At 42.0% G+C, this 24,612-nt stretch overlaps 1 protein-coding gene across 4 annotated transcripts; it reads left to right on the forward strand.

Annotated features, from left to right (window-relative positions):
* Window positions 1-18: 18 nt before the first annotated feature.
* Window positions 19-12,649, forward strand: ZNF189 (zinc finger protein 189). Of its 4 annotated transcripts, none has more exons than XM_075560244.1 (3): window positions 19-372; window positions 1,034-1,160; window positions 9,458-12,649. In XM_075560244.1, exons 1-3 carry the CDS (start codon window positions 340-342, stop codon window positions 11,173-11,175), a joined length of 1,878 nt encoding a protein of 625 aa, XP_075416359.1. In that variant the 5' UTR covers window positions 19-339; the 3' UTR covers window positions 11,176-12,649. The 4 variants fall into 4 exon arrangements, with proteins under 4 accessions (XP_075416359.1, XP_075416361.1, XP_075416360.1 ...); XM_075560246.1 differs by having other exon boundaries at window positions 1,079-1,160; window positions 9,458-12,648; XM_075560245.1 differs by having other exon boundaries at window positions 1,076-1,160; window positions 9,458-12,647.
* Window positions 12,650-24,612: the final 11,963 nt, after the last annotated feature.

A 24,612-nucleotide genomic window follows, 5' to 3' on the forward strand; every position in this document is an offset into this window, starting at 1 on the left:
GACTCCGGGTGACGCCTTCTGGTCCGGGGGCGGGCGGTCAACGCTCTCCTCGGTTGAAAGGAGGAGGACCCAGAGCAGGGAGGAGGCTTTAGGGCGGCCTGGAAACCTGCGCAACCTGGCAGCAGAGTGCGTTGGGGGCTGAGCAATGGTCGGGGAGTGCGCCTGAAAAGCTGCTGGGGTCCTGACCGCCCGCGGACCGAGGCTGGACCTGGTCGGACCCAGCTAGGAGGCCTGGGCTTCGTGGGGCCTAATCGCCAGTGGTCCCATAGGCCTCACCAAAGACTCCTCTCTGTGCCTGTGCAGCCACCGCAGGTCAAGTCCTGTTTCTTTGGCCGGGAGATGGCCTCCCCTAGCCCCCCACCCGAGCCCAAGGTAAGTCGTTCTTGGGGTAACCCTGTTCTCTCTCTGTTACCTGAACCTGGCCGCGCCACGGGGCCACCCCCATAGCATTCTGTAAAGCCAGCACCTGCAGGGAGCTACCCCCTAGGGCTCTGTGGTGCAGTCGCCACCAGACTCCCATGGATGCCTTTTTTTCCCCCTTTTATCCTGGAGAGAATTAGTAATACTTGTGAGCTCTCCACTTGTGAGTTTCTCAAGATGAGGCACTCATATGATCTGCTTTCCCTCCTCCTGCCTTCTGCTCTGGGCCCCATGCCTAGAGGACCCAGTGCCATGTAATTGAACAGGGTCACTAGCTGGCGCCAGTAGAGAATTGGAGTGGAGCCATACGGTGAAAGAAGCTGGGAGAGGCCATGGGACAGCTTACTAAAATTAAAATATTAGGCCATAATTATTAAACCAACAACGCTTTATTCATGCTCATGGGGACAGGGTGGATCCAGCCTAGTTATTCTGTAGTCTAAGAGGCATGTCTGTTAAAGCCATTTCTCAGAACTGGGCCCCACTTGAACTCTGTAGTTACCTTGTTCCTCCCAGCCTACTGGGCCCTGATCAGTGATTGCTCCTGCCACTTGCTGTGGTAGAATTGTCCTTTAGGCAAAAGGAACTGACTACAGAAATCATGCTGTTTCAGGGCTTGCTGACATTTGAGGATGTGGCTGTGTTTTTTACCCAGGAGGAGTGGGATTATCTGGATGCAGCTCAGAGAAGCCTATATAAAGATGTCATGATGGAGAATTATGGGAACCTGGTGGCACTGGGTAAGAAACTCATTTCTCTGATTAAAGTATCTAAAAGGCTCTTAGCAATGAAACTCGGAGAACTCTTTGATCACTACCAGCACCTACACTGCTTTATCCCAAAGTTCTGATCCAAACAATACAGGCAGTTACTGTGTCCTTTCAGTTTGAGTTTTTCTGGCTTCCTGTCTTCCTGATCTCATTTCAGTGTTGCCCTGTACTTTCCCTCCTGGCTCATCCTCCCACTTCTTTCCTCCCACCCCTTTCACTCTGCCTTCTGGAGCCCCCGTTCCTCTTCACATCCTGTTCCTTACTTCTGTCCTTAACTGAAAACTGGCGCTCTCTCAAAGACACCACTTCCCTGGCAGCTCTTCGAGAGCGGAGGCTGCTTAATCTCTCACACCTTTACTCCTTCACCATCCATTATCTCAGTGTTGGAAGGGAGACCCACTCCCAGCTCTTCCCCCAAAACATTCCTTTTCCACCTTCCAACCAAATGTCTTCCTTTGTTTGACATCTCAGCAATCTTGCTGTACCCACTCAATTCCTTGTCCATTTTGTTGGTGCCTCACATGCAGACTTTGTTGCAGGCTTCACGGCCACCTCCCCTCTGCTGATCCGTTCCATTGTTACTCAGTTCAGTAAGTGGATGACCCAGCCAACACTTGAACTGTAGGGGAACTTGATCATGGGGATCCAAGGAAGGATCCTGCTTTGTAGTTGTATTCAGCAACTCACATCCTTGATCATACCCTTGAGTTTATCCTAATAGGCAAATCTTGAACCCCAATAATTCACCATGCTAGTTTTCCTATTCCTGTCCTGCTTGGCCCTATTTATTCCTAATGGTATTTACTATCTCTTGACTTCTTGCTGGGCTATCAATCTCCTGACTCTACCTTCTCATCTATGGTCCTATATCTAAATAAGTTTCTCACTACCTTAGTCTGTTGCCACATTGGTATTAAGCTCCACCCACACTACAAACTTCAAATTCTGTGTCAGTTATACAATCTCCCAGCTCTCCTCTCCTGTCTGAGTTGCAAGGGACCCTGGCGATGCAGTGGTTATGAGTTGGCTTGCTAACCATAGGGCCAGCTATTTGCAAACACCAGCTGGCCCAAGGGACAAAGATGAGGCTTTCTACTCTGGTAAAGAGTTCAACTCTCAGAAACCCATAGGGGTAGGTTTACCCTGTCCCGTAGGTTCACTATGAGTCAGAGTCCACTCTGCGGCAGTGAGTTTGGTTGGGTTTTTTTGGTTGTTGTTGTTTTGGGGGTGTACTGAGTTGGTAGACACAGCTAGAGAAATTTTATAACCAAAGGCTTGTTTGCCCCCTATATATGCCTGGACTTTTCCTCATTCTCCACAGCTCAGAAATTTAAAATTTTTTATTTTTTGCCCTTGATTTGCTCATTTCCCTGTTCTTTTTAGTAACCATCGGATTCCAAAAGTTAAAAACATCCATAGGTGCATCGCTCAGTAGTGGACCTCCCCTTCTGATTCACAGAGAACACGGAGCTCACTGGGCATGTGTGTTCCCTTTCACTACACAGCATCTGCAGATGTCAAGCTACTCCTATCTTCTCACTTGACAGAGACTTGCACGTCAGTCATCATTTTCCCCGTCTCTCCTTCTTGATCAGTAACTTTTTAATGTTTCCATGTTTGGAGCTCTTCCCAGTTAGAGAAGAAAGGGAGTAGTGGAGGGGTGTAGCTAAGGTGTCTCTCTTGCTACTATCTGTAACTTGCTACTCATTCTGCACAGACAAGTTTTTATAAGAGTAGAACAACTTATGTTCCACACTTCGTTATTTACTATTATCTCTAAGCCGTTTTGTCTTTTTACTCCCGTAAATTGTTCTCCCATCGGTCTAAAGTTTAGACTCTAAACTGCAACCCATTGCCATCTTTATCTACACATGTGGTGTCCTGGTCGATGCCAGATGTCCAGCTTGGTCTGGTCTTAGACTACAACCTGTAAGTACCATATAAACAAAGATGCACAAAGACGTGGTAGTAAATTCTTGTGCTTTCAAGCTCTCTCCATGAAACACAATTTCCCATTATTTATTATTTTCGTCTCTCACACTCTGTGCTTTACTTCTGTGTAACCTCATTTCATCCTCTTGATGAAAGAGCAGTACCAAACTCTAAGGTGCCGTGTATTTCTTCCTCCACATCATCACCTTCCTTTACATAACCGAATGGTCTACTTCCTTTGTCCTACTTGGCTCCTCATGCTGCTGCTTCTTTGTTAATTTTGGTAGCTATATGAATGCGTCAGCTGATGACTTGAAGTCTTAGTTCTTTGACTTTTGCAATTTTAATGACTTCTCTCCAGACAACATGAGCCACGTTGGATTTTGAAGAACTTGGAATTGTACCTTCAAGGACTTGAACCATTATTTCTCTGTGGTATTTCTCTCCAATCCTTTGTTCAATTTTGTATTAATTTAATAAATAGTGACCAAGCACTATGGTAGAAATGTATTCTTTAACTTTCTCACATTATTTTACCAAGAAAACTGGTTTTGTCATTATTCTAAATATTTGGGTTGTCATCTGTGGACTATCAGCCACATTTGGACCATTGCCTGTTTTTGTAAATAAAGTTCCATTGAAATACAGACAGTTCATTATTTTCTGTCTGTGACTGCTTTCACATTTTAAGGACATAATTCAGTAGTTGCTATCGATATCACACAGCTCCCATAACCCAAATATTCACTCTCCAACCTTTTACAGGAAAAAAAATTGCTGAGTTTTGTGCTTTCTTAAAATCCATCCACTTCAACCTTGCCGTTTCCTTGCCTTCCTTCTCTCTCCTCAGTTTACATATTATTAAAACTGTTGGTTAAAGATTATGGAGGTCAACTCAAGCTAGTGTAACTCAAAGTGGAACGTTATGATGGGGACATAGAGATAGAGAGTATGAGAGCCTAGTTGTAACTAGACGTCAGGAAAAAGAAATTGGATCATTCTCTCAGGAAGTCAGGAATTTCTCTTATTTTGTTCTGTTCTCCGTGACACACTAGTTTTTCCTCATGCTGCTTTACATGTTTCTGTATCTCTTTTTTTGCATTCATAGAGTTCAATTCTAATCATATTCATAAATATTTCCATTTCAATTCCAAATTCCTGAGAGAGACCCACTTTGAATCTAGCATACCGCCGGCTGGGTGTCCGGGGAGAGAGCCGCTAACAAATCATCAAGGTCCAGTAGGCGATAATAAGTAAAGGTTATAGTACAGTCAAGGAGAGCATGGGAGATGAAGAGAGATGGAAATAACGGAGTCAGACACATTTCATGGTAGCATGCTCACCTCATCTCCCTCAGTGGTCCACATGGAGATGGAAAATCAGTGACCCGGAGAGAGCTGGGGAGAGAGGTTTATTGCTAACAAAGGCTTATAGGGTGTGATTACAGGTAACCATACACGTCACAGGAAGAGAGTGTACAATAGGCATACACATCATAGGAAGGGGATGAGCTAGGAGTGTACACATGATAGGAAGGGGCTAGGGTAAGGTGACCAGATTTTAACATTGGTAAAGCGGGACACCAGCAGGACACCATTGATAAAACTCATATCCTGGTGAAATAGCCACGTGGCAGCCGAAAACCGTGTACCCTAGCTTGTCGTGCATTCTTTCCAAAAATTGGGATTTTTAAAAAATGCCGTGGATGCAGGAAAAATTGTTAAAACTCGGGACATCTTAGCTAGGGGTATACATGTGATAAGATGGGTGGACCCTAGATTCATGATGGTGGCCTAACCTTGGGCACCCTTGAGTGGGCTTGACCTCCCTAATTCTCCTTCAGGGAAACAATTTCCTATCCTCATCAGAAGAGGGTGGGCCCTACTTACTGTGGGATAAGCAGTGCTGTCTGCTTGCTCTGGATGGCGGATAACCCTTAGGGAGAATGACCCCTGACCTACTCTGTTGACCTCCAAGTGTATAGTCATTGCCACATAGAGCAAGCAGCTAAGTTCGGCATTTATTTGGGGGAGACAACTTGGGAGAAATCATTCCATTTCCCACAGGTGGGAACATACAAGGAGGCTATAAAAAGTTTGTGGAATGATTCCATCATCTTTTAATTCTTCTACAAACTTTTTGCATGCATATAATGCATGCATACCCAGAGGGTGATTACCGCTACTAATCATCAATGTAATGAATAATCATGCCAAGACATAGAAACCTAGATCTCACATATCTTCTTCACCTGGCTATCTTTTTCATCTATTTTTTATGGAAAGGCCATTTTGTTTTATTTACATATTTATGTTTAGTAAAATAAAACCATATAGTTTATTTATGAAACACTTAACTATTTGCCTAAATTTAGACTTTTGGGGTAGAAGATGATGATGGTTCATAAAGTTTTGGTTAAGATACATTTAACTTTATAGATTAGCTAAAGATGACTTGAGATCCTTATAAATGTTTTATTAAAAACATAGGTTTTATGTTTTTATTACTATTGTACAGAGCATATTTTAGTTTATTTAAAAATATTTGTTGAGTACTGTCAAGTTGATTCTTAATCATAGTGGCCTTGTAAGACAGAGTAGAGCCATCCCAAAGGGTTTCCCAGGGTGAAATCCTGATGGACGCACACTACCACACATTTCTCCCTCAGAACAGTTGGTGCCTTCAAACTCAACCCTATAACTATCTGCTGAATGTTTAGCCACTGTAGCATCCAACCCACTCACCCTGCTTGACTCACAGAGACTATAGAACTGAGTAAGAACTACTCCTTAAGGCTCCTGAGACTGTATATCTTTCCAAGAGCAGACAGCTTTTTAAAATCTTCTTTCTCTGAAGAGTAACTGGTGGGTTAGAAACACTGACCTTGTGGAGAGCGTCCAAATGCGTAACCACTTAACCTATAGCTTCCCAAAATATTTGGCTTATCGCCCCTTTTTCAGAACAAATATTCCAAACATCACAGCAATTAAAACCTTTTTCCTTTAGTCCCAAATTCAGGAAAGTAGAGGTGTCTGTGTTTGCAGTCCCTCGTGGATGTGGTATCACCCATGTTGGGAAAGACTGACCTAACCCTTTGTGCCACCAAAGCTCCTTTTAATAATATTTAGTTATTATTTGTTCATGCATAACAACCAGTTTCATATAGCCACCTTCCTATACTGTCTAGTTTCTATTAGATGTTCATTTACTTCCTTTAGGACTTTTCATTGATAATCATATCTGCACATAATAATAATTTTGAGTAAAATCCCCCGAACAATATGCAAGGAAGAGAATTCTTTCTCACAAGAAAACTACAACTCAATGAAAGGGGCAAATGTATAAGCACCTAAAAGTAAAGTATATTATTACACTGGGTTTGCAAAATGTTATTAATAATTAGCTACATGTATGTTTTGTAGAAAATAATAAGTTTCTGCTGAGACACTAGGGGTGGAAGCATAATAATACTATAGTATAATTATAGCTACCATAAAGTTATGGACGTAGGCCAGTGCTAAAATTAGAACACCTAACTCTGTCTTATGGTTGAATGAGTAAAGACTTTGTAGAGGAGCTGTTGCTTTGAACTGAATCTTAAAGGGAAAGCAAGAGTTTACCCTGTAGAAAATGTTGAGGAACGGTTCTTTGTATCTGCAAAAATGGCATCAAAGATTTTAACCCAACCAGTTTGCAAATCAAAAATATGATTAGTGGCAGGATAGTAAGCTGAGGGTTCTAGACAGTGCCATGTGAAGAACTTTATGTCACATAGTAAAGAACATTTATTTGACCTTAAACGTGATAGGGAACTGGTGGTTACATGAAGCTTTTTTGGAATCCATGTAGTGTGGGGCAGCCTAATGACCAGAGCCAAAGATTAGTAGATTGGTGCTGCAATAATCCAGGTAAAACATTATAGTGAGGTTAAAAAGGAAAGGTGGCATGTCACAATATAGAATCAATAATTTTCATAATTAATTACAGTGGGAAAAAGGAAGAAATCCAGAATAATTTCCTTCGTTGAGACTTTAAGTTAACCAGAGCGATGGTGGTGCTCCCTAAGAGAAGATGACGAATAGAGGTAGGCAGAGACATAAAAACAGATGGTAAAGATCGTGTTAATTGTCATTCCTTTGAGGCATCAAAGAGGAGAGGTCCAGTAAGTGTATATGTGACTCACTGTCATCAGGAAAATGTAATGGCATGAAAACCATAGAAAGACAGTGTCAGGAATGAGAGTGGCCAACAGTAACAAATGCTCTGAGCAAGAATGAGGACTGAAAAATGGCATTGCATGTGTTATTTGAAAGTCATAACTGATTCAATGAGAAGTTCCAGTAGATGCTGAAAACAGAAACCAGATTTCTTAGTCGGTTATAGAATAGATTGGGTAGAAAGAGAACTTGGGAAACATGGCTAAGAAATGAAGAACTTGGAGTTTTAAATCCTTTCTCAAAACTAATATTTTTTTCTTTTGAAGATGAGATAAAATTGAGGATATTTATATGTGGGTAGGAAGATGTCAATGGAGACAGCAGATTAGAGAAAAGGGGAAGAATGGTGTTAATGGAACAAGAGTTGAGAGGGATCAAGGAGGGGTGGATGAATTGACCTTGGATAGAAATAAACTATATCTTAATTTCCCATTTATTTTTGTGTGTGAAAGAAAAGAGTCCACTGCGAGTGAATTTGAGAGTGGGCACTAAGTAGCACGGATAGGAATTACATTTCTAGTGGTTCCTGAAGGAAATGAGAGAAGAGAAGATACTTTCCAAAATGAAATATCAATGACTGGTTTGAAGTAAGTGAAAAGAAAATTCGATGATGACTCCACAGTTAGAAGACTAGAGAATTGAAGAAAATAGGACAAATGAAAAAGGAGGTTGCTTAGAGTCAAATATAAATTTGGTAGTGACTAATCTCCTAGTGGAGTTATTCAGCAGACAGTGCACATGTAAAATCAGGAACGAAGTCAGAAGACATGCTACTCTGCAAACTCAGAGATGATTATTTTATCTCTTCTTAACACGTTAGATTTTCATTTCTCAGATGTTAATACAGATTTGAGGTGGACTAAAATGGTGAGCTTTAGGTCTCATATCTTTAGACGGGAAAGAATCCACCATACTTGAAGAAAATGATATAGTTTATAGGGATCAAGTCTTTTTTTTTTTGGTTCTCATGGTTTGGTTTTAAAAATATCATTTTATTGGGGCTCGTACAACTTTTATCACACTCCATACATACACCCATTTTTCAAGCACATTTGTACATTTGTTGCCATCATCATTCTCAAAACATTTACTTTCTACTTGAGCCCTTGGTATCAGTTTCTCATTTTCCCCTCCCTCCCTTGTCTCCCTCACTCATGAGCCCTTGATAATTTATAAATTATTATTATTCTGTCATCTTACACTGTCTGACGTCTCCCTTCACCCGCTTTTCTGTTGTCCATCCCCCAGGAAGGAGGTTATATGTAGGTCCTTGTAATTGGTTCCCCCTTTCCACCCCACCCCCGCTCCACCCTCCCGGTCCCTGAAGGGATCATCTGTCCTGGATTCCTTGTGTTTCCAGTTCCTATCTGTACCAGTGCACAAGGGATGAAGTCTTGAGCTGTTCTTTTTTTTTTTTTCAACATCTTCCATGAACGCTGACCATGTTCTTTCATACTTACTTTATTCAGTCTTTATAGTATTGAGTCCATGTCATTTTGCTCTTTTTTTAAAACCCTGTTTTTACATAGGTGCTGCTTTTTACTTAATGTTTTCTTTATCATATTCTTTCCTTATTCATCCTTATCCCATAATGTTCTTTTCCCCCCAGAATGCTCTTAATGTGCAGTAAAAACTATTAATAAATCGTTTCTTTTTCTTTTTTTAATCTTTTATCTCTTATTTCTCTTGGTATATTTCTGTTTTCCTTTTTGTCATTTGACCTCCTTAAATCCCAGTAATGTTTTTTCATCCTAAACTTTTCTAGGTATAGTGTTTTTAAATGAACTTCTCTTCACTGATAGCCTGGTTCATCCTAAACTGTTTGTTTTATTTCTTGGTTTTCCTATCTTACTGATGCAATGACCTGGGAACCACATATCTTTTCTGGCGTTAGTAGAGAAAAGGAAAATCCAACTTTACACTCGCAGCTTGGCTTTCAACCAAAATTAGGTGGTTTGTACATACCAAGTATTGCTCAAGAATAGATGTAGCTTTATGAAATACCCTGCCTTGGCAACTATGGAGTGTTCCACTCTATCCTACAGAGTTTTTTAAAGTCTGAATAGATTGAAAGGTAGTTGTCTGGCTAATGTTTGCATTTTCTATTTGTCATTCTAGATGTCTTGAGCAAAGATAAGGATGAGGAACCAATTGTGAAACAGGAAATTGAAGATATTGAAGAAGAAGTGGAGCCACAGAGTGTAATTGTCACAAGAATCAAGAGTGAAATTGACCAGGATCCCATGAGTAGAGAAACCTTTGAACTTGTTGGTAGGTTAGATAAACAGAGAGGAATCTTTTTATGGGAAATACCAAGGGAACCTCTGACCCAGGAACAAAGAATGTTCAGAGGAAATACTCATGTATTCCATAGGAGACCACACTCAGAAGAAAAATGCCATAAATGTGAAGAGTGTGGAAAGGGTTTTGTCCGCAAAGCCCATTTCATTCAACATCAGAGAGTCCATACAGGTGAGAAACCCTTTCAATGCAATGAATGTGGGAAAACCTTTAGTCGAAGTTCATTTGTTATCGAACATCAAAGAATTCACACCGGGGAAAGGCCCTATGAATGTAACCACTGTGGAAAAACCTTTAGTGTGAGCTCAACACTTGTTAGACATCAGAGAATCCACACGGGAGAGAGGCCATATCAGTGTCATCAGTGTAAACAGAGTTTCAGCCAGAGAAGGAGCCTTGTTAAACATCAAAGGATTCATACCGGGGAGAAGCCCCACAAGTGTGCTGACTGTGGGAAAGCCTTCAGTTGGAAGTCACATCTCATTGAACATCAGAGAACCCACACTGGTGAGAAACCCTATCACTGTGCCAAATGTAAGAAAAGCTTTAGTCGAAACTCATTGCTTGTTGAACATCAGAGAATTCACACTGGGGAAAGGCCTCATAAATGCGGTGAATGTGGGAAAGCCTTTAGACTAAGCACATACCTTATCCAGCACCAGAAAATTCACACTGGTGAAAAGCCTTTTCTTTGCATTGAATGTGGGAAAAGCTTCAGCCGGAGTTCCTTCCTCATTGAACATCAGAGGATCCATACAGGGGAACGGCCTTATCAGTGCAAAGAGTGTGGGAAAAGCTTCAGTCAGCTTTGCAACCTTACTCGTCATCAGAGAATCCACACAGGAGACAAGCCCCATAAATGTGAGCAGTGCGGAAAAGCCTTCAGCAGGAGTTCAGGCCTTATTCAGCACCAGAGAATTCATACCAGAGAGAAAACTTACCAATACAATGAAACAAAGGAAACGTTTGATCCGAATTGCAGCCTCGTAATACAGCAGGACATCTACCCTAAGGAGAAATCTTATAAATGTGAAGAATGTGGAAAGACTTTTAGTGTTAGTGCTCATCTTGTACAACATCAGAGAATCCACACTGGGGAAAAGCCTTACCTGTGCACCGTATGTGGGAAAAGCTTCAGCAGGAGCTCCTTTCTTATTGAGCACCAGAGAATCCACACTGGGGAAAGACCTTACCTGTGCAGACAGTGTGGCAAAAGCTTCAGTCAGCTTTGTAATCTTATTCGACATCAGGGTGTCCACACAGGGAATAAACCCCATAAATGTGATGAATGTGGGAAAGCCTTTAGTCGGAACTCGGGTCTAATTCAGCATCAAAGAATACACACGGGTGAGAAACCGTATAAGTGTGTGAAGTGCGACAAAAGCTTCAGTCAACAGCGCAGCCTTGTCAACCATCAGAAGATCCATGCAGAAGTGAAAATCCAAGAAGCCCATGAATGTGATGCTTGCGGTGAAGCCTTCAATTGCCACATTTCTCTTATTCAGCATCAAAAATTGCATTCGGCATGGCTATAGCAAGTGTAAAAAAATGTTAACGCTCCATTTGATTTGAGACTGGAGACTCAAGTGCAGTTTCTCAGTGACTCAACAGGAGTCAAATTTAATCAATCAAATTCGCTTTGGCATTAGGTTATAGTGTCTAAATGCCTATGGGCAGGTTTCCATTGCTCTTTGTTTTGGTTGTCACAGAGAGATTTAGATAGTAAAGAACCTAGACATCTTTCTTTAGCAAACTTTTTTAACAGAAAGGTTAAACCCAGGTTCGGATTACTCAGTTATAGTGAAGAAAGGCATTTGGGACAAAGTTGAATTGGAATGATGGAGCTGGAAGCAGATGATGTTAGGAAACAGTAATGAGTGAAGGAGCCCTCAGCCATAATCATTGACAGTTTCTGCAAGCCCCATGATCTATCTGACTTAGCATGGCCAAGTCTAGTGGTTACATAAAGGGGGAAAGCCTAGACATGTTATTTGAAACTTATCCACATTATGGGCAAGAAAACCAGTTATTTGGCATGTGAATGAAAAGCAGTTCCAATGCCTGTAGTTTCCTATACCTCTCCGATGAATGACCATTAGTTTTACATGCACAGACTCTCTGAGTCAGAAACAGCAACGATATTACCAAGAAGCCTTTGGGAGTGCCTTTTTAATGCAAGATCACCTGTAAAGGTGGAGGTGGACCCATAAACTTTATATCTTCCACATGTGGAAGGTATTTGTAGTCCTATAAAAGTAATCTTAACACCACTGAGGGCATGTAGCAACAGTGTACAGATTCTGATCACCGAGGATTGCAAATAAAGAGGCCTGGAGTCTATCAGAACCCGAGATGATTATTATTAATTATTGCTTTGGTTATGGTAACTAGATTTTGCATGCAGTTTAAAAGTCCTGGTTTCTGGTTCCTGGGCTTCCTTTATTTAAAAGTTACTACAAACTGATTGATACATCTGTGTCTTAATCATTAAAATTCACTGGGTTTTTAATTTTTTTGCTTTGTGTAACAATTGTTAAGTTTAGTGAAATTCTTTCCTACTGTCAAAGGAAATTAGTCTCACCAGTTCTGAGATTACTGAACCTTTTGGAATAATTAACTAAAAGTCAAGTCTAGGTTCTCTGAGTATAAAATCTTAGATCATAAAACTCTTCATTCTAACTTCTTACTATTTTGAGCAAATGACTCAGTGTTCTCTGAAAGCCCCAGACTAATCACCTCCAAACTTTTTTCTCCCTGCCTCTGAATACATGTGGTAGATGTGTATGTGTATATACATAACTGTGACAGTTCATGGTACATGTCATGAAATGTGCCCCTCTTTGTCACTCCTATTTAAGTTATTATTCTCATAGTTCCTATACACAACATTTCAAAACATTGTAATCCAATGGGGTGAAAGTGAATACTAAAATTGCACTTGATTCCTCAATAAAATCCTCCTGCCCTAAGTCTCCCCAGTTTTACTAATTGTTCTATGCCATTGGTTCGCATGCCGAGGATTCAACCAATAATGAGGTCCATAGACCTCTTAATAAGAAAAATCTCATGTAAAGTATGTGTATGTTTTCACTACATCTATACTAAAATACCATTTGATTGTTGGAGTTCCTCTCAATTTCTTGTTGACAGGTATCTTGCTTAGTATTTCTGGCTGTTGTTGACATTGTAATTGGAGGCCATAATTGTAGAAGAGATTTCTGTTAGGCTTACACATCATTGGACGTGAATCCAGAGTAGCAAAGTTCCAGGGGCAGTGAAACAATTCCTAGTTATATGTATGACTCACTGCTTATAAAAAGCGGAACCCAAAGCAAGTTGTCACACGTTCACCTATTTCCCCCTGAAAAGGATGAAAGTATGCAGAGGACTCGACAACGAGAAAGGAGGTGCCTGGAAAAAGAAAGACAAATATTCCAAGAGGAGGTGGTATTTAAAATGAGATTAAAAGAGTACCTAGGAGCATAAATAAAGTGCCACAGCCAGGAGTTGTAAACAGTTCAATAAAGAGAACCTTTGCTTGGTGACTGGTCAATGTGGCGCTAAGTAAAGCTGCCCTTAAGAACGGTTTAAATGAAAGTTATGCTAAGGAAATGGGATTTCATTTCACTGCCAAATGTTCTGTGGTGGTAATTTCCTTGTTTTGAAATACACTGTGTGTTTGTGAGTAAAAAGCTCAACCAGTTTTCACAACTAAGCATGTAACCTGCACCCAGGTTAGCACTACACACATAACCCCCTGTGGTACCTCTGTTTTAACTCAAGAAGCCAAATTAATTTGAATAGAAGGGAAGCGCCTTGAGACTGTGGTCTTCTGTTATTTTTATTCCCAGAGAAGGGCACCTACAAAATGCTGTTTCAAGGGCTGTTGTTTCCAAGCTAGTATCAGGAAGCATTTAGAGCAGACTCTTAGCAGTTGAAATGTCATGATGTCTACAACCAAGGTTGTGGAAAGAAGTGGATGGAATTGAGGAATACTTAAAAACAGTAAGATTTTGGACACTAATTTTGATAAGGAAAGTGGAGAAGAACAAAGGTTTAAGGTGTACAAGCCGAGTTTTCATCACTTTTAAAAATCATTTTAAAAATCATTTTATTGGGGACCCATACATCACAATCCATATATACATCAATTGTGTAAAGCACATCTGTACATTCATTGCCCTCATTATCTCAAACATTTACTCTCCACCCAAGCCCCTGACATCAGCACCTCACTGGCCCCCCATGAACCCGTGATAATTTATAAATTATTATTTTGTCATATCTTACACTGTTTGATGTCTCCCTTCACCCGCTTTTCTGTTGTCCATCCCCCAGGAAGGAGGTTATATGTAGATCCTTGTAATCGGTTCCCCCTTTCTACCCCACCCTCCATCCTCCCAGTATCGCCACTCAGCACTGGTCCTGAAGGGATCATTTGTCCTGGATTCCCTGTGTTGTGAGATCTTATCTGTACCAGGGTACATCCTCTGGTCTAGCTAGATTTGTAAGGTAGAATTTGGATCATGATGAGGGGGAGGGGAAGCATTTAGGAACTAGAGGAAAGTTGTTTGTTTCATCATTGCTACACTGCACCATGACTGACTCATCTCCTCGCAACCCTTCTGTAAGGGGATGCCCTGTTGCCTACAGATGGCTCTTGGGTCCCCAATCTGCACTCCCTCTCATTCACAATGATTTTATATTTTTGTTCTTTGGTGCCGGATACCTGATCCCTTCGACACCTCATGATCACACCTCATGATCACCTCATGATCACACAGGTGTGCTTCTTCCATGTGGGCTTTGTTGTTTCACAGCTAGATGACTGCTTGTTTACCTTCAAGTCTTTAAGACCCTAGATGCTATATCTTTTGATAGCCAGGCACCATCAGCTTTCTTCACATTTGCTTATGCACCCATTTGTCTTCAGTGATCGTGTCAGGAAGGTGAGTATCATGCAATGCCAGTTTAATAGAACAAAGTATTCTTGCATTGAGGGAGTACTTGAGTGGATGCCTAATGTCCCTCTGCTACCCCAGTACTAAGCCTATGAATATATGCACATAGTTCTATTTTCCCATCCTCATATATAAATATATTTACATATGTACATGCCTTTATTTAGACTTCTATAAATATCCTTTGCCTCCTAGCTCTTTCCTCTGTTTGCTTTTACTTTCCTCTTGTCCCACCATCATGCTCAGCCTTCATTAGGGTTTCAGTAATTCCTCTCAGTTACATTACTCTTGATCACGCCCTACCAGCCCTCCTACACCCCCCTCCACACTGATTTGGATTACTTGTTCCCTTGTGTCTGGGTTTGTTAATACCACTTCCTTTACCCCCAACTCCCCCTCTCCCATGTCCCCCAGGAACTTTTGATCTCGTTGTTTTCTCCTCCGTATTATTCATCCAACCTATCTTATTTACACAGACCTGTGGAGATAATAACATGCACAAAAACAAGACAGAGCAAAACAAAGCAAAAAAAGAAAACAAAACAAAAATCCAATGATTATTTTTAAAGGCCTATAGTTAGTTCAAGAACTGTTTGTTGGCCTTTAGGAATGTTTTCTGGTCAAGTCTGATGGGGTGTCAAACCCTCGCCCCAAAGTGTATTTTTGGTATTCCCTGGTGACTTCCTTCTTCTGCTCCCCTTGCTGTTCTGTTGCATGCCCTTAGTGTTTTGCCACGGTGTGGTGTGGTCAGATCAGGCGCAATTCCCACACTGTCTCCAGCGTTTCCCCTGTAGGGCTAGTGGGTCAGTTAGGGATGTCGTGTCTCATAGTGGGGCCAGCCATATAGTCTTCTCTGTGGATTGGTTTCTCTGAGCAGGAATATCATCCTCAAGGCTTGGTGGGCCAGAATGTGCTCCACTCTCTCTTCCTCCCCCTTCATTTGCTCCCATGTGCTCTGAAAAGACATGTCCCTCTCCTGGAGCTGCAGCTTCAGTGCTGTCCTCTGAAATAAATTCTTCTGGGGGGAGGGACAGGTATTCACGTAGTTGGGATTGGGGCTGGCTCCTCAGACATCTCCACTGGTTCCCTACTCCATGCCAGCATGTGGCATTTACATCTTGGAGCACCGGGTTGAAGTCTGGTTCCTCTTTGCCTGTGGAGATATAAACAATACCCTCTCCTTGGGTGGGTTAGCTTTTCAGCACATTTTTATGCAGAAACCGCCCCCCCCCCCACCTCATTTTTGTGGTAAAATTAATTCCCTTGGCTTATACTCAAGTATATATGGTAGTACACCTGGTGTGGAATGAAGAAATTAATCAAGTTGTTTTGCCTGTGTAACCTTTGGTCTAGCTATGAGTAGAGATGACCAAACACAAGGCTACTGTGTTTAGTCCTGGGACCTGAAGTAGAAATTGAGTTAATGATTCATTAGTGCTTAAACACAGAAATGGATTGAAAGTTTAAGGACAAAACAAAAGTGCAGAGGTGGAATCCTAGAGACCATAATTGTTTACCATGGACAAAATGAAAAGGAGCCTGCAAAGAAGACAGGAGCCACTGGAAGTGTGGAAAGCCCAGCACACACAGATACCGCCCTGAGGAAAGTGACCTCAAAGAGGCTGTGCAGAAGTCAAAGAAGGGCTGGTGAATGCCCTTTCTGCATTTGACAACCCGAGTCATTGGTGACTTGGGGGTCATTGGTGCAAGAGTTGGGAGTTAGGAAGAGCCAGATTTCAGGGGACGTGGGTAATATTTAAGGCATAGATAAGGAGCCCTGGTGGCATGGTAGTTAGAAATTGAAATGTTAACTGCAAGGTCATCAGTTCAAAACCACCAGCTACTCCTCGAGGCAAAGACAAAGCTTTCTACTTTCCTAAAGCATTACAGTCATGGAAACCCACAGGGGACAATTATTCCCTGTGTAAAAGGGTGACTATGAGTCTGATTTGGGTTTTCTGGTTCTAAGTCATAGATAACAGGTTGCTTGGTAGGCTGGGAAAGCACCAGCCACTATGCAGGAGAAAGATGAGGCTGTCTGCTCCCGTATAAATTTAATTTTAAAAGCTTATTTCAATATTTTTCTTCCAAGTTTGGTCTCATGGGTACATATTAGCATTTCCTCATAGCAACCCTATAAGGCAAAGCCTAGCTGTCTCTTTGGGATGCACAGCATTCCCATTGAGCATGATGTTTGCAGGTACATTTCAACTCGTAATAGCTCTATCAGAAGTTCCTTTTTTAAGTCACTATTCTCCATCAGTATTTGATTCCTTTGATATTCCTTCTCTTCCTCCTTCCAAGGCGTTCTATGGCTTTGTATGGGTGACGGGGTGTCTTAATTGTCGTGTAGTGGTGATGCAATGGGCTGCTAACCATGAGGTTAACAATTCACAACCACCAGCCTCTGAGGAAGAGGGACAGGGGTTTCTACTCCTGTAAAGAGTTGCCATTTCAGAAATCCACAGGAGCAATTCTGCTGTCTGTTATGGTCACCAAGAAACAACATCAACCCAGTGGCAGTGAGTTGGGCTTTGAGTTTAATCTATAATCATGATAGATGGAGAAACAGAAGAAAGACACACATTTAATGCACAAGTGTTACTAGTTAATAATTATTTACAAAAATACCTTCTTGGTATCTTATTAATTCCGTAGGATTTGTTGCATCATGCTTTTTGTCCTGGAGCAGACTCTGTGGACTGAGGAGTGAATCACATGCATTACATAAAGACTCAGATCTTTTGTGGAAAACAGGTTAGCTATGCATTTTGAACAAATAAAACCTGATGGGTACCTCTCCCTGTGTTGCATCCTATCCAGGAGCCATGCCCATGACCTACTTATTATGTCAGTCCAATGGTTAAGGAAAACCTACATACCATGTGCCAATCATTGCATCCCTGGAACCAAGTATCCACTGGCTTCTTTGGCCTGTCAATTCCTCTAGGGTGAAATCAGGACTGGAGAAGGGAAAGTTGGAAGTTGTTGCAGAAAGATGCCTCAACCTTGGATACCTGAAGAGAAGTGGGTAGATTTCGTGACACCTGAAACCTTGGGCTGCAGTCTGTAACTGGTTGGTCTTAACTGAGTTAGTGCTATGTTTAGAAGATGCCCTATTTCCCACTGCCACCGTACTGACGCCGAAGGGGTTGCATCTGTTCAAATGCACATTTCTTTGGGAGAAGAATTTTGAGCTTCCATTTGTCCAGCATTTGTCTCGCGGGTTGAAATGAAACGCAACGACTTTGTGCAGTTCACATAAAGAGAGCTGCTGTTTAAAGACGTCATGTCCACTCCCTCCTCTCAGCACCGAAAGGCCGGGTGCGAAGTGGAATCTTACTAGGGGCACTTAGCCGGCTCCTGTTTTACTCTTTGATTCTCCACATTCTAAAAAATAAAATTTAGCAGTACTCTTCCCTTACAGATCGCTCAAAAATGACCAGCTTCCTATTTCTCATCACGACTTTCCATAACACCCCCTCCTTTCCCCTTACCAGTCTACTTGACTTCACCATTTTTGTCTCATTTACACAAATCTCTCAGCACATATTGTCTGCACTCTAACCAGGACTTGGATAATTTTTGTGCATTCCTACTGGTAGGCTCTTTCCGTTTTTCAAGAGCCAAGTGAATTTAATAATCACTATGTATTTGCTCCTGGGTATAAAATATTACAAACCATCACAACTCTGCTTTGTATATGAGGAAACTTGGCTCGGAGAGACTAAGTATGTTACATGATACTATGTAACATAACTAGTAATAAATAAACGGCTAGCAACTTAGTCCACCTCCCCTATGGATCCCAGTCTGTGGCCTGTGCTTCTGTAATCCTCCCCAATTGGTCTACCATTTTGTTTGTATCCTAATCTTACCTTTGTCTCCATCTTCTGAATAATAAGCTTACAAGGTCCAAGTGGCATCTCACGGTGTCGGGCAAGGAATAGGTATTGAATACTTGACATGTGGCTGAGGCTGTATACACTGTATGTGCATATGAATACATATATTTGTACACACACATGAGGAGGCTTCAAAAACTGTGGGGGGGGTGGAAATAAAAGCTAATAAAGATCATTTTTCCGGCTGCTTTGAAAGTCCCCTTGGATATGTTCAAGAGAAAGACTGGGCTTTCTACTTCCATAAAGAGTTACAGTCTTGGGAACCCACAGGGCAGTCCTACTCTGTCCTATAGAGTCACTATGAGTCAGCAGCAACTCCATGGCAGTGAGTTTGTTTTGATGGTTTGTTTACGCTCATGTATATTGATGCCTGACACTGCATGATCATCCAAAGGGCATTATTCTCGACTGTCTGCCTCTAAACTATGATTTTAACCCTTCGTGAGTATTGCCTTTATAAACTACAGTAACCTTAATCCAACCTACTGGTTGTGTGAACTTGGACCTGTTTTTCCAGCTGTTGCTGTAAGTGAAATCTAGATGCCAACTGGAGTCATTCAGTGCAGGAGAGCTAAATCAGAGAGACTGCAAGTCCCCTTCGCACTATACCTAAAACCAGCTCCAAGATTGCAGCAAGTTTCTAGAAGCTAAATTCTCACGTCACCTCCGGTTTCCGTTACTGCTAAATTAATTTGCAATACAAGTCCTGGTAAGTGTTGTAGTACTGCGCGCGTGTGTGTGACTGTGTTTGTCTTGCTAAAGCATGGCATGGGCTCATGAAAGTCAGATCCAGACCATTCTCACCAAAAGCCAAATAGCTTTAGATTGCTTGATATTTCTCACAAGTCTCAAACATCTTTAGTCTGCACCCTACAGTTACCTTCTCTCTGTTTCTTCTCTTCCCTCTCCTTTCTTCTTCGCTCCTTCATTTCTCTGTCTTTTCTTTCTATTCTCTTAGCCTCCCGATTCAGAGTACAAATTAATTCCTATTTTTATTATTGCTCCCAGTGTTTTCTTTTGTGGCCTTATCTTTTAACAATTGTTCTTGGAAGGTGTTATCTTTTCCTAGTGACCTATCAAAATATTTCCTTACTCCTGAGCAGCTTCATTTTTTTTTCAAAGCTACTTAAACCTAACTGGTATGCAGGACCCATGGTTCTCCTGCTGTGTTAAACAGGGTTCTATATAGAAACAAAACCATAATGTTAATAATGTGATATATATTTATACAGGTAGATATATAACAAGAAATAAACAGTTAATTAAATTATAAAGCAGTACAAATGGCTCAGTGCAACTCATTCCTGAGAGACAGTTGTGAGACACTGGAAGTAGTCCTTCAAGTCTTGAGGACCGCCGGGTAGTCCTCTGTAGAGCAATTCAGGCTATCTGGGCACAGGAAGCAAACAGCAAGGTAGGTCACCAACAGTCAGCCAGATGACAGGGTCTGACAGTCCCCAACTCAAGAGGTGTAAATTCCAATGGTGTGGCAAAGCAGGTCTTGAAGGAAACTCAAATTACAGTGACACGATCCACAGGTTAGGTGTCCCACAGGTAGTGTAGCTTGCAAATTGAGGCAAAGAACAAGCAAGGCAGTCGCACACTGGTCCAATGATCAAAAAGCAAGAGACAAAAAAGGCAAGACCCACTGAGTCATTTATCTCTTCACCCTTCAATTAATCCCACATGTGTTTATTGGTCAACTTGGCACAATAAACTATCTCAATCCACCCCTTGCAAACCTGGCACCTATACACAATTCTTTAGCCATATACAATTTCTGGATATTAATGAAATCACACTTATACTTATCCTCAAACATCAATCATACATATAAATGAAAACACACTGAGTCCAATTGTATCTGATATATCATACATGAACAAAGGAATGATATTCAATAAGCACATATAAAGAAAATATACTGACAAATACAAACCTCGCTTTTGCAATTGATCATGTGGTCGTAACTGATAGGTAGAACTACCTTCTTCTACTACCCATTCTGTATTACCTTTGCTCTCAGCAAACACCTCAGCTTGCTGTGGTTTTTTGCCTGGTGGAGTGACCTAGAACTTCATTCTTTAGGGATCTGGGTCATTATATGTCCTGTCAGGATTGGGTTGCTGTAATTATTTACCATTTACTTTTTTTAATTTAATAAATCATTTTATTGGGGCTCATACAACTCTTATCACAATCCATACATACATCAATTGAGTAAAGCACCCTTATACACTCGTTGCCCTCGTCATTCTCAAAATTCTCCTCCTACTTGGGTTTCTGGAATCAGCTCATTTTACTTTTTTTCCCTCCCCCTCCCTTCCCGCTCCCCCCTCCCCCATGAACCCTTAATAGTTTATAAATTATTATTTTATCTTATCTCACACTGCCCAGCATCTCCCCTCACCCACCTTCCCATTGCCCATTCCCCAGAGGGGAGGTTACACATAGATCCCCAAGATTGGTTCTCCCTTTCTACGCCCCTTTCCCTCCCGGTGTTGCCACTCTCACTGCTGGTCCTGAGGGGTTCATCCGTCCTAGATTCCCTGTGTTTCCAGATCCCTACTGTACCTCTGTGTACCCTCTGGTCTAACCAGGTCCACAAGGCAGAATTGGGATCATGATAATTGTGGGAATTTACCATTTACTTCAATCACAGGGCATGGTAGCACTGAGTCGGCCTATAGAATCTCCTGGATTCCAGATATATTCTTCTTTACCTCCATTATGTAACACCAATCCAATTTCTCCTTAGTCATCAGGATCAATCACACTACTCAGTACAGAGACACCCTTCCTGACCTGTTGATCCAGTCATGAGCAGCCCAAAGTGCCCAGGGGGCATTCTCAGCTGCCAGTTCAGTGGAATCCGCACTGTGTTTCCGGGTGGGAGAGTTCTTTCCTTTGGGACCAGGACCTCCAGGCCTGAGGAACACAGGGTTGCTGGGACAGGAAGCAACATTGCTGCAGTGGATCACTAGGAGTAATAGTGAGTGGTGCCATTCCAGCTTCCACCCCTTGGTTCCTGGACCCATGATTTCTGGCTATTTGGAGACGCAGCACCATATATTGGCTGCTGGTTTAGAGCGTATACAGCTTCCTGGAGAACATTGCCCCATTAGTTTTGGCAGAAGCATTGCATGCAGGGAAGGCAAATCCATATCCAGAGTAGGTGTCTATTCCAGTAAGAACAAAACACTGCCCACTCCATGACAGAAGAATTCGTATGTATTCAACCTGCCACCAAGTTGCCAGTTGATCTCCCCAAGGAATGGTCCCATATCTTGGACTTAATGTTGGTTTCTGCTGCTAGAAAATGGGGCACTCAGCAGTGGCAGTGGCCAAGTCAGCCTTGGTGAGTGGAAGTCCATGTTGCTGTACTCATGCATAACCTCTACCCCTGCCACCATGTCCACTTTGTTCATGTGCCCATTGGGCGATAACAGGAATGGCAGAGGAAAGAGGAGGACCAGTCTCCACAGTGTGTGTCATCTTATCCACTTGATTATTAAAGTCCTCCTCTTCAGAGGAAACCCTTTGGTGAGCGTTCACGTGAGACACAATTACCTTTACTTTCATTACTGTGTTTGAAATATTTCTTATTCTACTTTGTTTTGCTGCCAGTCCAACAACCTTCTGCCAAGGATCTGCTTGTTGCCGAGCCATTTATCTCTCCGCCCTTCAATTAATCCCACCTGTGTTTATCAGCCAGGTTGGCACAATAAACTAACTACCTCACCTGCATGACACTAAAATGTCTCTTAATTAATTTCCAGGCCTAGAACCTGGTTTTATTTTGAGAAATAATTCAGTAGTTAGAAGAATACATGTGAAAAAGATCTAAAGCTTTCACTCAAAAACTGTGGCCATTGAGTCAATGCTGACTCATAGCAAGCTGCCGCTGCTTTCCAGGCCTGTAACTGTTCATAGGAGCAGATAGCCCAGTCTTTCTCCTGCAGAGTTACTGATGGCTTGGAACGACTAACCATATGGACCACAGCCCAACACATAACCACTGCACCACTAGTATCAAGAAATAGTCACTTGTGTGACGACACAGTTAATGGAAATGGACGTCTGCAGCCTCATAACTTCATTCGACATTACCCTGGCTAAAAGAAAATGCTGGAGTTGGGGGCTTCAAAGGTAGCCCTTTAGTCCAGAAAGTGCATGAGATAATAGCCAGAAAAAAAAGTGAGTTCTATAAGTCTCACCTTTAGTGAAATATATTCAGACTAGGCAAATGGATATAAATAACTCTTCCTGGACCATAAGTCTTTTCCAGCTGATAAACGAGACTCTGAGGGGTTTCCTTAGAGCATAAGCTCAGGGCTTCTGAGCAAGGTGTTGATACAAATTCTCTGGCCGAAGAGCCATGTAATACAAGCATGACCAGCGTCTGGAGCAACGCGGCCCATGACAGGAATTGAAGAACTTGCTAACGGAGCCAAGGAAAGCAATAGGAAAGGTTGAAGACCCCCACCACCTGGGAGAGAAAGCCAGCCCTTCCTACCGGAGAAGGGAACTCACAGGGACAGGTCTACTCTGTCCCATGGGGTCGCTATGAGTGGCTGGGTTTTTGGTTTTACCATACTTGTTACAGAAGTAGTGCACACTACCTAAGGCGCTGCCTTTACCTTACTCCCTGGCCATGTGCCCGCTGTACGGGTAACTCAAGTCAAACTCACTGCCATTGAGTCTATGTCAACTCATAGCAACTCTAGAGGCAGGGTAGAACTGCCCCTGTGGGTTTCTAAGGCTGTACCTCTGGACAGGAGCAGAGAGCCTCATCTTTCTCCCACAGAGCGATAGGCGGTTTTGAATTGCTGACTTTGCAGTTAGCAGCCCCCCACACAACCCACCCTGCCACCGGGGTGCCTCTTCTATGTGAAAGAGAGCTGACTTGTAATGGCACAGAGCTACACTAAACACGTGACCCTCAGCAATTTAATTTACTGCTTCGGGCTGGCCTTTTTTTTAGCGTCATCCATAAAATGAAGCAAATCAAACTCACTGCCACCGAGTGGATTCCAACTCACAGAGACCCCGTGGGACAGAGTAGAAATGCTCCTGTGCATTTCTGAGACTAACTCTTTGTGGGAGTAGAAAGCTGCCTTTCTGCTGCGGAGAAACTGGTGGTTTTGAACTGCTGACCTAGCTGTTAGCAGCCCAATGCGTAACCACTACACTACCAGGGCCCCCTAGTAAAATAAAGCCCTGAGCGAAAGGCTCTTCAAGGTTGATTTGAATTTCTTTGATGAGTATACATGTTCTTAGACAAGTCATACAAGGATATGGAAATGTGGAAATACATATTCAAATAGTATTGAGGGCATAGATAAATAAAAGTCTCTTCTTTTGTCCCATTTCCAGGCCTTCTCAAAAGATGCAACTTTAGATGAACTGTTTTATTTTTCTGATTCATATACTTATGCCTCTATTTAAAATTTTGAATTGTTTCTAATAGCATTTCCTGTTATCCAAGCCAGAAATCTAGTTCATTACCTTACTTTACATTTTAAAGTTGCATATATATTAGTGATGTATATCCATTTCCTTTATTACTTTAATAGACTTGAGCACTATTTCTCAACTCATCAATTTTAAGTAGTATTCCTGACTCCCCACTAAGTGTATTAGTGTCTCCTTTGTTTTCCTCTACTCTTCCGTTTGTTTTCTTCAGCTCTGTCCATTAAATCCAGAGCTTGAGACCAGTTTTTTCATGGCTGATGAAATTATCCCATCACATAAATTAAAAACAATTTTTAAATAGTGAAAATGAGTGTTCAATGGAATGGGGAAAACTAGGGGTCGAAGCCCTGGAACTGGAGACTCAGAGGAGGTAGAGTGAGCCCTTTCTGAAGCCTGTAGGATGGCATTGGATAATTGCCAGGGCTGTGGAGAGGGACACACTTTCAAAGTGCCTTGGTCAGCCACTACCTTTGAGCATAGCATCAATATTTTCCACTCAGCTGGTCAAGAGATTTGGTTGCTATGCAACAACCTACACAGTGTCCTTTTTCCCTAGTAGGGGGATTAAGTTTCTACCCAGCTTCTGACCCATAATTTCCCCATTCTGACTAGTGTTCTGGTTCTCTCTCAG

This window comes from Tenrec ecaudatus, chromosome 10 (assembly GCF_050624435.1).
Source record: "Tenrec ecaudatus isolate mTenEca1 chromosome 10, mTenEca1.hap1, whole genome shotgun sequence".
NCBI classification, from domain to species: domain Eukaryota; kingdom Metazoa; phylum Chordata; class Mammalia; order Afrosoricida; family Tenrecidae; genus Tenrec; species Tenrec ecaudatus.